Raw genomic sequence first — 13,438 nt, 5'->3', positions numbered from 1 at the left:
GCTGCACAGCCAGGCGTCGTCCTCCAGCAGAAAACAGGATGTCTGCCATGTGTTTCCTAGTGATGCTTTCGAAGCAACACTATAGGACGTTACGAACCTGTGTCTATATTTGTTTTTATGTGCAATCCTAATTTTTGCAACCCTTTTAGTCTGATGTCCATGAAACAGAATTTGTCAGATTTTAAAGGAGGATGCATTCAGTTTTCATTCAGTCACGTGTTTATTATCAGCATCTCATTTTAGTGTAGCGGCCATCTCCGTGTGTCTGCGTATCATCCCAGAGTAGTTGCTCTTCGCCTTTATGGGCCTTTTAAAATCACTGCTCCATGAAGCACTTTCCGTATTGCCTATGACGGTTCCTGATGATGTTTATTAAAATGCATATTAAGAATGCTGTTACAGGGCACGTTTCAACTCTCTCAGACTATTTTCATGCTTTTATTGTGTCATTTTCCTTTCTCTTAACCTTGGCTGGCCTGTGCATCGTTCTTCCTCTTGTTATTTCTTTTTTTCCCCTCCCTACATTCATCTGTTTCTTTTTGCATTAACTCTGTCTCCTTTTCATTTTATCTCACTTTTTTTTTTTTGCTACCCCTCTCTCACTCGCTTTCACTTCCTCACTCTCCCTCCCTCACACTATTTCTCTCTTTCCCTCTGCTGTTTTGATAGTGATGCAGTTATCAGGCTGTCAATTCTAATCTTGTCTTGCCAGTGGCGCTCGGTCCATTCAGAATTACAGCTTCCCCCTCCTGCGCCCCTACCTCTACCCCCTTTCCCTCTCTCTCTCTCTTCACTTACCATCCCTTCCATCTCTTCCTCTCCCTTTACAACAGAAACGCTGATGGGATGAGCAAGCAAAGGCTGGCACTGTAGTTCAATCTTTCGCTGCTAAATTAGAAAGCTGTGGACAAAATAAATTAGAGCCTCAGTACAGGACATTGTGGTTTTACCTGGTAACAGTCACGGGCTGTTTCTGCAGCTGCTGACTTTTAGTGCAGTGTTAAGAGGTAGCTTTTTTTTTTATAACGTTAATGTATGTGTTGTTGTTGGGCAGGTTGTTTGTCTTTAGAAGGGTTTTTAAAAATAAATTGTAAAATGTACACATCTTTGGAAAACATGGGTGGGGAAAAAACATTTGATTCAGGTCGTTTTGCAGGATGATTAAATAACCCCGTAATGCTGTCAGTCTATTAAATTACCATTTTAACCTGTTAGATATGGCGGCCCTTCTCGCCTTCTTGGAAGCTCAATAGGCCATTATCATTTACAGCATAGCAATCAACATCAGAAGATAGAAGCTTTCTGTCAGTCTTTAAACACAGAAGACTTCAGTCGATCATCTGCCCGCTTCTCTTTCTTTCCATTTTGTTGCTGGTTTGGCTACAGCAAAAGCTCTCAGAATCAGTTTCGTGAAATATTACCCTTCGAGATTAAAATGGAGGCTTTTACAAGTTTGTGCTGCTGCGACCATTTTGCCGTGGGGGTTGGAGGCCCCTTGTTATCGCAGAGGGAAGCGTCACTGGAGTCGATAAAAAAGTTGTTGTTAATGATCAATATCTTCTAGGATGCAACATTTGTATCCTGATGGGAATTGCCTCCTCCAGCATGACGGTCCCCACATCCATAAATCAAAAGTAGACCCTGAATACGTTGATTGTGTATTAAAAGGCCCATAAATCAATCATGTTGCTCCCTGTTATCTGGTTAAATCTCGAAGAGTTATAAAACCTTAAATTTGTAGCAAACGGGTTGGCCTAGTAAGATACAGTGGCTGCAAACCTATTCCCAGGAATTGATCTGTAGATAGGCACGGACCAGTAACACACACGTCCATACATTCATACACTGACATGCAGATTGAGGTTAAGTGCCTTGCCCAGGGGTACATCAATATATGACACCAGGAAGTAGGGCTGGACGATATAGACAAAAATAGCATATCGATAAAATATAAATCATATTAATCAATATCGATAATTATCAACAAATTCAAAACATATATTTTAAGTGCAGCCCAGCCCATTATATGCTGTTGCTTAGCGAACTATTTTTAGATACAAAACACACAAACACTGAATTCAAACTCAACCCTTTATTCAACCAACGTTTTATCGAAACTGCAAGTTTTTAAAAAATTAAAAAGAACGCGTGCTCTCTGAAATCTTTGAAGGGGGAGCTTGGGGGTGGAGCGTCCTGGGTCTGCATTTGTGATTGGTTGGGAGAATGTAGTATTAACCTCCATGATAGGCTGCAATGCAAAAGGAAGGAAAACTGTTCTATTGAACTTTTTATTGATCCTTTTTTTCTGTCATCGATATACGTCTATCGATATATATTGTTATTGAATTATCGCCCAGCCCTACCAGGAAGCTGGACTTAAATCCACAAATTTTCAACTGCAAGACAATTAGTCTTCCAACTCAGTCACAATCAAACCAAAATGGAATTACTTTGATTGAAAATACTACAATTTCATGGTGTCAAAGTATTATGGAAGTATATTGCAGCAACCACAAAAGAAAAAATAGAACTGTTTAAGATTAAAACATGAAAAGAAGACATCTTTCTGACATTTTTTCAGGTTTCAACTATATATCTTATATTTTTTGTAATTTTTTCCCCATTTGAACAATATAACAGATTATTAGAGTAGACATATTTGTGAACGGTGGGGGGTGATTAAAATATTAGTAAATTAATTAGAGGCTTTGTAATAATAATTAAAATTTACACATTCCAATCCCAATAAGTAGAGATACTTATTGCTTTCTAATAGCAACATTTATAGTTATATACTTAAAATAATAAACATTTCTTGTTGTGTTGTCTTTAAATATTACAGTAATGGGATATAATGTTGTTCAAGCTTAACTAATACAATTTAAGAACATAAAAATATGTTATACAGTGAAAAGGATGTTTAGAAAAATTGACTTTTCATGTTATATGGCTTTGCTTCTATACTGCATGCAGGCTACAATAAATTTAGAATAATGAATCAAGAAGCTCTATGATCATTATGTGCTATCATAATGACATTTTTGGTGAGGCGGACCGAATTCACATAATTACACATAACAAGCTGACATAACAAGACATAATCTTGCCTCTAAAAAGAAATAACAGCTGTTGATTGCACTGCCCAACAATACTGCCTGGGGGGACTTAAGCATGCATATAGTCCAGATATAGTCCAGTGGCAGCTCTACATTTAATTACTCCTCGGGTGAAACCCCCTGCGATGGCCTTCAGCTGGGGCTGCACTGTGCTGTCTACCCGTGGTTTCTGGTTAGGAAACTGTCTGATTGTCTTGGTGGGTCGGACAGCATCAGTGTAGAATATAGGACAGCACAGATGATGTGTAATCCTTTAGATCAGCGCCTTCTTCGAGCACTTCCTGGTCTGTGTATTCAAAGCAGTCCTGTAAAGCTCAGCAGGCCTCTTCAGTCCAAACCTGAATGGTTTTGATCTGGTTCTGCAGCTCAGTGGTTTGTAGGCAGGGTTCAGGTCCGCAGAGATGTGAACTGATTATGAAAAGTCAGGAGCTGCTGCAGCCTTTACGCGCTCCTGGGATGTTGCTGTGGACCTGATCTTATACACTATTGTCTCCGGTCAGACATGAATTTATGGCATCTGGTGAGAACAGCTTTAAAGTCTCCAGCTACGATCACAGCTGCCTCTGGATTCATGTTCATTTGGCTGCTGATGAAACAACAGAGCTCCTCCGGGGCTAATTTAGCGTTAGCTTTAGGCTGATTGTATGTTGCAATAATAATCACAGACCTGAACTCTCTCACTAGTTTAAATGGTCTGCACTTAACTGCCAGATATTCCATATCGAGGGAGCAGAAGTTTCCAATTGCTTTTGCAGCTGTGCACCAAGAGTCATAGATGCATATTGCCAAACCTCCACCTTTGCTTCTCTCTGCCGCTCCAGTCCGGTCGGCTCTAAACAAAAAGCGGCCTACTAGCCCAACTGCGCCGTCGGGCATGTTGTCGTTAAGCCACCTCAACAAGAACATTGCTACACAGCTGTCCATCTCACATGAGGCGATACTTTTTTATATTGTTATATAAAAAGCCGATGGCTGCAGGCTTCCGCACCGCCATCTTGGATCATGAATATGAAATTTAGGACAAAAATGAATAAACTGATATAACATGTTTCATTTGAAGCAGAAAAAACTACTTTCTCCTGCAGCTAAAATGTTTTGCAATGATTCTTACAGTTATATATCTAAATGTTATCTGTAACATCTGGTTGTTCGGATTTTTAGGCATAGACTTGACTGAAAAGTATAATAATAAATATCTGGTAAAACCGTAGTGGCCTTCTTTGACCGAACTGACCAGCAGGGGTGGTGTAACACGTTGTTAACCTACACCCCTAACTAAACTAGAGGACTAAAATTTGTAAAATATTTTTTAGCTTCTACTTTTGGATTCAATCAATTGTTTGATAAGTATAATGTTTTGATTAAACTTCTTGACATAGTTGTTCAGAAAAGAAATAGCACATGGCAAGATAGGCGTGAGCATAGTGCACAAACACTGAAGAATAAATTCACATTTCTCAAAAACAACAAGATTTAGTATCAAGATTTCAGCACATCAGAATCAAAGAGCTTTGCCTTTACTGAGTTTTGGATCAATTCATGTTCATTGCAGAGGAGGATTGGATTCATCTCCCTGCTGACAGCACATGAAAAGATACCAGCATTCGCTGAAGCTACATGATGGGCAATATGAATGAAATAAATGAGGGTCTTGGATATAAACATCAGTACGGACAATGGAAATTTTTTAAAAACAACAGATAAAAGATGGATATGCTCAATAAAACCTTTTTCAGTGCAGGGACTTTCAGCCATAACCCAGTATTTTGAAATATTCAAACGTACTTTTTGTGATCGAGAATTGGCCAAAGAGGACATATGACAGTTTTGGGATCTCCGTCTTGTTTTGTTAACAACTGATAGGATACGGGCAGGCAGAGAACGCTAACTAAAACCAGATGGAAGTAATAAAGTTAGATATGTAGCCGGGGACAACTGAGCAACTTCATGGAAGTGTATTTAATTATTTTTACGTTTATTTGTGCATTCATTAACATTTAGAAGTAGTAAAATATGCTAGAGAAACACAATAAATTCATGTTTAAACTTTTATTTTACACATTTACTTCTTATCATGTAGAAAACGCCTTTCAAAAATAACTGCTCTATTTAAGGGAGTTAACTGTAGCTTTTTTTTTTTTTTTGTTTCAGTAAGTCAGGCTCTCATTAAATTTTCATATTTTTTTCCCCAGTCTTTCAGATTCATTGAAATTTTATGCCGTCCTCAACCCTCTACTGTATATATTGAGGTTCACAAACATGGTTCTCAAATAATAAGAGAGGAAATACATAGAAAAAAAGAGAGCTATGCTCCTTATTTTCCTGGTAGATTGCATGCTGCATTGAGCTCCTGCGTGTCATTATTTTTCCCTCCACATGAATACGTGTGAATTTTCTTGGAGATTATTTATCCTCCTTTTCTCCCCTTTTTTTTGTCATTCCATTAGCTCCTCTGTCAGTTTATTCTATTTTCACATCAAAGGCTCACTCGAACAGATGTTGTTTCAAACGCCTGTCTTCTGCCTCATTGCCTAAAAGTGAGCGGTGATTATTTTTTAATGAAACCACATATACTCACACGCATAGAAATATGAATATTACCTGTAATCTGCAAAATAGACAAGCAATGCTTTGGCATAACCCTGAGAGGGAACATTCATTAATTTCACGAACACCTCAAAAGCTATTTTGAAGTTGTTGTTTTTTTTTTTTTTTTTTTTTTTCTGTAGCTGCCAAATGTGCTTCTGAACCTTGAATTTTGATTAGTTAATTTCATGCAGTTTGTGTTTGGCAAATGCTTTCCTGAAACAATGTCTGTTCTAAGAGGCAGTCCTGTTTTTCAGATGACAGTTAATGGGAAAAACAAGGTTGTTGCTTAATCTAGTGATGAGTGTGTATTAGATGGAAATGAATGCCTTCAAATGTCCTCTTGCTGCACCTCGATACTTATGCGGTGAAGATCTTTTCTATGATTTGGCAAATTGCTCCCCTTTTTAGTTTGAAAACCTGGAAAGCCAGGATCGGTGGAATAGAACATATTTTTAAATCTTTACAATTTCAAAGATGATGAAACGTTTAAGAAGTCAGGAATTCATTAAAAGAGCCCAACAGCCACACATAATGATTAGACATGTAAAATAAACCTGTTGCTCAAGATTCTTCGACGCTAACGCACAATTTCTTATCAAAGGGAAGCATGATCTTTGCTGCCAGCATGTGACTTTGCTGGGGAAATTATTATTTGCTCCATATGTTAAGGAGGGTGATTTTACTTTATTCTTTTTGACATCTTATTGTACTTTGTTTGGGACTCTTATTTTAAAGTTAGAAAGGGAGTACTTCCTTATAATTTGTTGCAACACCATTCATCAAGCTGTTTACAAAAGTCCTAAACAAGCCCCCTGGTTCATGTGGCAGCATTTTGGGTCTTTGGTATAAATAAAGAAATGTTTATGGCATAACAGATCAGATACAAAATAGTACAAGAAAACCATAACATGATGACTGCTGGCAGTCAGCAATGCTAAAGTTAGTGTGTACTTTGGATCTTAGTATCAACACAACACAAAAAGGTTGTTTCACAGTTTTTATTAAGCCATGCCTGTATTTAATCCTCATTGGTTTAAATTGGTTTAAACACTCAGACAGGCCGGACAAAAACTAGACATTTCTGCTCATTTTCATTGAAAACAGTTTTACGCAAACAAAACTTTAATTTGTAAAAAGTCTCAAATGGACAGAATGTTTTGTCTTAACAGAATTGTTTACACTGTTTACACAGATTATTTAAAACACTGTCTCTGATTTGTTAAACCTTTATTGTATTTATGTAAGAAAATATGGGGATTGTTAGCCTTCCATAAATATTGCTAATATGTCCCTTGAATGAACCCAATGCACGCATTTATTCATCATGTGAGCCAAATGTCACACACCATACATCCATACAGAAGATTATACAGCAGCCGATTTACACGAGGTGAGAAAAATAAGCAATAACCATGATTGTATAAACACCTAGAGTAGTTTAACCTTGTGCAAATTAACATCAGCATGTGACAGTTTTACGGATTCTTAATCAGATCAGAACCTGTGCAACCATTAACATCTTTGTAAACATATATTGAGTCTGTTGCAAGCTGCAGAAATGATAAAATGTTCTGCTGATGCAGAACTCAGCAGAGTAGAGGGTAAACAGAAAGGGTGCCAGCACAGTTCCCTGCTGTGCTCCTGTACTGCAAATTGACCTCTCAGAGATTCCCATGCTTGTCCTCACATACTGCGGTGGACCAGTGAAGTAATCCAGTATCCACTGGGGCAGGTGGTGGTCCACTCCTGACCTGAATATAATGAAAGCTGGCGGTATAAATTATTTACTAGCATGTCTGGGGGTTTCTATGTTATTAAAACAGGGGAAAACATAGCATTGCAAAGTATCTGCTTGTGAACATGTACCTTTTATCTTTTTATGTATGAAACGGAGAGAAATGCATTGCTATTGGCTTGTATTGCTAATATTAGCTAGCAACTCAACTATTAGCAAATCACCCCATTTATCCGTCACAACTAGAATGCTCTAAACATTCCCAGATTTAAGCTCTGACTTCCAAGACAAATTGAACACAGCATAAAACACTGAGCTGCATACCCGTGATCCACTTTCTGCCCAGTCACTCTGTTGACAGCAATAATATTGTGGCGTTTTACTAATATAGGATCTCAGGGCAGTATATCTCATTACAACCTTAATCTGTATCTTGTTATATCATCGGTCATATGTATGTTTTTTTGTATTTATGTTGACAGGGAAATTAGGTTATTTCACATTCCTCTCATAATAACGACAACATCAAAACAACACTCTTGTTTTTTCACTTCATATTTATGTCTTTCTCTTTTGCATTCGGTTCTTTACTTCATATGTTTTCTCCGGAGCAAGAAAGAAGGCAATTTCCATATAGAATCACAATCTGAATCAGGTGACCTGGATTTGACACCTAGTCAAAACTCTACCTGGAAATGAAAATGTATGTATGTGTATTGGATAAAGCAGCATATTACTGTGAAGGCAGTAGTTCTGCTTTATGAAAATGTGGGGACATTTCAGTGTACTGTGTTATTCCTAAGAGATTACTCACAAAGAAAAAAAAACATATGTAATCATTCTCGTTTTGTTTTCTCATTGGGTGTTTTTACATTCATAATTGTTAACATGAAATATGTTGCCAAGAGGAAATTTATCTGCCTCCTATGACTATATAATCTTACCAATGCCTCTTTATTTGTCTAACATTTAATATGAAATGTGTCCACATTTGGATGTGGACACACTTTTCTCTAACAAAAACCGCATGTAAACTCAAAGTTTTTCAGCCAGAGTCCCACATATATCCTTAGGTAACACTAATGCACATATTGATGTGTGTACAAGCGCTGATGGTGTGCTACAGCTGGTCGCAGTGTGAATATAGTGAGCTCTGTGGAAAATACAACAGAAGAAATGGTGGCTATAATCCTAACATTAGCAGAGCTTTAGCATTAGTAGCTGAGGTAAAAGAAAGAAATGTAGTACATTTACAAGGACAGTGCAGACATATCTTTTATGCTTGTTACTGAGAGGAGATGCCTGGAGAACACAGATAAAATGGAATAATGTCACGTTGCAGGACTATAGTGAATCTTTATGTGTCATTAACTTTACAAAACGTATTTGTAGCGTCAGGCTCAGTGGTTTGTTCGCACAATGCAGTTAAGCACCACGGACAAACCAAAACACAATAAAATAAACAATATTGAAATAGTTTTATCCTAAAAACAGTTTTCTCTGCTGAGACACATCTTTTTGCGCCAACTATTCTGAAGACCGTTACGATGTCCGATAGGGCCAGTGCGATCTTGGTCTTGCTGTGGTGGTCGTCTGCTCTGACTAGCGCACGCGGACAGCTTGCAGAGCTGTGGTTTCAAATGCTATCTTCTTCAGGTCAGAGGAAGGAAAACTGCTTCTTCAAAGCAATTAGAGACCCAATCTCTGCTTGGGAATCTTTCATCTGTTAAGATCTTTTCTGCAGGAGCTCAGACTGCCAGGTTCAGGCTGCTAGTCTGATTTCCTTATAGTTTTATTCAGTCACCAGTTACACAAACAGTAGACCATACTTTACTTTAGAAAGTAAAAATACTTGTATTAGTTATTATCAATATTGTGGGGATTTCAGCTATAAAACTCTTCTTTCCTTGGTGCTTTCAATAAAATGGGTTAATAATGTGCCTTCTGGGTTACAGCGTTTTTACCAGTCTTGTTTGTTGTCGTTATATTTCAATCCTTGTTCTGTACTATGACCCGGTCCAAAAGTATGCATTATAAATGCACCGATTACACAATAAAAAACTCTTAAGTTTATCTCTGGACAAATTCTCAGGTGTCCGGGTCATTGCAACAGCAAACAGGCTTAAATCGGCGGCAACCAGACTTTCACTCAGTTTTTTTCCTCTAGGTTTTAGGACAAGGCATAGCTTCTAATACTTATTTTACATTTTTATGGATCAGTTCAAAGAGAAACACGGCCAATCCAGAACAAAATCAGGCCAATGGCTGTGTCTGGCATTGCGGTACTGGTAAGGATTGAGTTGCATTGAAGTGGCCTTCAGAATAGGTTGTGTTCCTAATGGAACATAAAGAAACAGACCCTGATAACATCATACTTATTGCTTATGTGTGTGTTTACCATATGTGTGTCTTTGCAAACAAAGAAAAACCTCTATAGCCATAAAACCTTAAGTCTGACCAGTTGTTTCTTTGTTCCTCTCTCTCTATGCAGATAAGCAACGAGAAGCGGGCCGCAGCAGAAATGATGAAGCCCAAGCCCAAACCTCAGAAGAAGAAAAAGAAGAAGGACCCCAATGAGCCACAGAAGCCTGTGTCGGCATACGCGCTCTTCTTCAGAGACACCCAAGCTGCCATCAAAGGCCAAAACCCCAATGCCACTTTTGGAGATGTCTCCAAGATCGTGGCCTCCATGTGGGACAGCCTTGGGGAGGAACAGAAGCAGGTACAAACATTTGCATATGGAGGAACAAATTAGAGGGCGATGCACACTGAGGGCTCCGAGTTGAGAGCTTGAATCTGTCAACTATTAATGTCAACATGTAGTCTGTAAAACTGCTAAAAGGAGAATAACATGAAAAGATTTAATTAGCACTTAGCTGTTACATAATTCGAAAATAAAAATCTGAATTTTAGTGTTTTGTAACATCCTCTTGGAAGCCAGTTCTCTGCTTTTCGGATATATTTTTAAAGTTTATCAAAGTAATTGGTGTGTAGGTGTTAGAGACATCTCTGATGACTTGCCATGATTCCTCTGGGAATATAGGCTGTCTCGTTGTCTTCTGTCTTTAAATTTAATGCCAGACTGACTCAATGATGTTGTAATAAGGGCTCGGAGGGAGCTTAACCATCTGCTGCAGGACCCCTTTTTTCTTCTTGTCATAGAAGGGGCTGCCATTGCCTCAAACTGTGGCTGTATGTTGGGTTTCTCTATTATTTCAGAAAGTATAAAATCTGAACATCTTAGTTGTAGATTACGCTGCACCGTCTTGTCATGTAGCATTGATCTAAAGTATGGGCGTCGCCTGACACAATGCTCATCATGCGAACAAACTAGGAAACATGGAAACATGGGCTGAAAATCACGAGCATTGAAGTAAAAGTAAAAATAATTACTGGTGCAGGAATTCAGAGGCTCGCTCAAATTCAAAGAGACATCAGACAGTATCACAATTTGTAGAATAATCCTGCAAATGTTCACATCACAGCCTGCATAAATATAAATATTTTATGTGCAGTTTTTTTTTTTAAACTTGAGTCTAAAAGATCTAATACTTTCTCTTTTTTTGAAAATGGCTGCTGTGTGGCACAAATTGCCTGCTATGCACCCATTATCAAGTTTTGAAACCCACAAATGCATGCTGTGTTTAAGTGCTAATGGAAAGCCGTCACGTCTGAGCTCTACGAATAATTTAAAAGTGAGAGTCTTTTTTTAAATAGACAGGAAAAAAAAAAGATTCTGCTTGGATTGAAACAGGAAAATGAACAAAGTTATAAAACCGTTTGAGGTGAGGCAAAAATACAACCACAGGGTTCAGCTATGTTTGTGCTATATGGCATAATAGACCTCATTAACTTGCTTTTAAATGTATTGATTCGGCTGATCTGAAAATTCAAGTTTGAATACAGTCAGTAGACACTGAAAACCCAAATAAACCCTCCAAAATGACATTAATCAACTGCACACATATTCAGTTATCCCCCACCAATAGATGGCGTGTGCCGCAGCAGACGAGCAGCAGCCTTTTGTTGTCATTATCTTTTGTGTAATTACCAGAACATTGCTGTGAGTTACAGCTCACCTTAATGAGCTAGTTCTTCTCTTTCTAAAGATAATCCATCCGTTTATCCCCGCTCCCCTGACTCTCATTAAAATGATTTTCTTTCTAAATTTAATTCTAGCAAAAGGGAGGGAGCGGCAAAGCAAAAGGAGGGGCTCCCTGCACCGACAGCAATAAAAGAGTCAGAGACTAACAAAGTAGGACGTTTTACAAGCCCAGAATGGTCAATATGGGGAAAATATAAACATGCCTTGGGAGATTTTAGCAGACAAGGAATGATATGTTTTGGGCTGGGTAAATATGCTCATAAGCTCGACGCTAATGCATCCTGCTAAAGCAAACAATCACATATGAAAGAAAATCTGGAAACACACTCCAGCTCTGTTCGCTTGAAACAATCACCAAACAGGGGTGTCTTGTGATGTTCTAACATGAAAACGTCATTGTCCCTCTGACAGGCTGCTTGCTAGGTGTGAATTTCTTTTTTTTTTTTTTGCTCTCCCTTTATTTAGATTTCTTGCCTGCTATTTTGATCCTGTCTGGAATACACGATTAGTGATCTCCCTCCACAATTTTTTTTTTCTTATTCGTGGGTTTAGCTGAAGGACATCTTGACTGTTTAGGAGGAACTATCTATTCCTTTTTGTTGACGGTTAACATCAGCTCCTGCTCTGCAGCAATAAATAGGAAACACTAATGATAACAGAGTTGTAGGAGGTCACGATGTTGTTTTTCATGGGTGTTTAGACGTTTTCCAGTTCAGTACATAAATTAGAATATAAAGTACATGCATATTTATTCAGAGCTGCTGGGTGAAAGACCAAATTTGGGCTTCGCTAACCCAGTCCACAGTGAGATACCACCAAATCCAGGCCTGGTTTATTTTCACATAACAGGGTGTGACCTAACACACTGGGTTACATTCCTAACCCAAACATTGAGTCAAATTGACAAATGTATTATGTTTGGCTACCAAGGAGTGGATTGAGGCGATTTTACCAATAACCTTGATTACTAAAACATATTTAAATCAAGGTCAATGACGTTCATCCATCCATTGTCTTCCTCTTATCCGAGATCGAGTCTCAGGGGCAACAGGCCCAGGAGTGGACCCAGACATCCCTCTCTCCGGTAACATCCTCTGGCACATTCTGTGGGATCCCAAGGTGTTCCCAGGCGGGATTAATGGTCCCTCCAGTGAGTTCTGGGTGTTCGTCGCGGTCTCCTCCCAGTGGGACGTGCCAGGAAAACATCCAAAAGGAGTTGCCCTGGGGGCATTGGGATCAGATTCCCAAACCACCTCAGTTGACTCTTTTCAGTAAATAGAAGCAGTGGTTCTACTTAGAGTTCCTCCCACTGATGAAGTTCCTCACCATATCTCTAAAGCTGAGTCCAGCCACGCTCTAGACAAAGCCCATTTCGGCTGTCTGTATCCGTGGTCTTGTTGTGTATGCCATGATCTATATCTCCTTACCAACGGTGGGGGTCAGAACGTAGAGAGACCGATAAATCAAGACCTTTGTATTTTGGCTCAGCTCTTTCTTCACCTCAACAGACCGGAGCAGCACACCCATTATCATTTTCCACCGAGACAAGTACGATAACCATCTTGTTCTTGGACATGGTGTTTGTTACAGACTTTCTGTGCCTCATACAGAATTCCAATAACAAAACACCACATAGGTTCAGATCGGGGAGGTAATTCTTCCCAATCATCCTCCTCCATGTAAAGCCTTCGCTCCTCAAGTGGGCCTCGAAGTCCTCCATGAGCACCCCTGAATCTCCAGATGGCATTCCTTCTAGGATACCATCCAGAGACTCCTGGAAGACCGGGTAATCCAAATTGTTGTTCTGTGCATAAGCACAGACAACAGTTAAAACCTTCCCTTTTGCAAACTGAAGTCACAAAGGCGACCCTCTTGCTCACCGGAGAAAACTTG

The 13,438-nt window shown here is 39.0% G+C and overlaps 1 protein-coding gene across 3 annotated transcripts in view; it reads left to right on the top strand.

The window, feature by feature from the left end:
• LOC105933759 (TOX high mobility group box family member 2) overlaps positions 1–13,438 on the top strand; it is a 115,864-nt gene that overhangs the window by 93,472 nt on the left and 8,954 nt on the right. For all 3 annotated transcript variants that reach the window (XM_021321996.2, XM_012873431.3, XM_012873429.3), the window contains one exon: positions 9,932–10,162. In XM_021321996.2, coding sequence (XP_021177671.2) covers positions 9,932–10,162 — 231 coding nt within the window. The remainder of the gene's footprint in view (positions 1–9,931; positions 10,163–13,438) is intronic.

This window comes from Fundulus heteroclitus, chromosome 1 (genome assembly GCF_011125445.2).
Source record: "Fundulus heteroclitus isolate FHET01 chromosome 1, MU-UCD_Fhet_4.1, whole genome shotgun sequence".
NCBI lineage: Eukaryota > Metazoa > Chordata > Actinopteri > Cyprinodontiformes > Fundulidae > Fundulus > Fundulus heteroclitus.
This window is presented reverse-complemented; position numbering and strand designations above follow the sequence as displayed.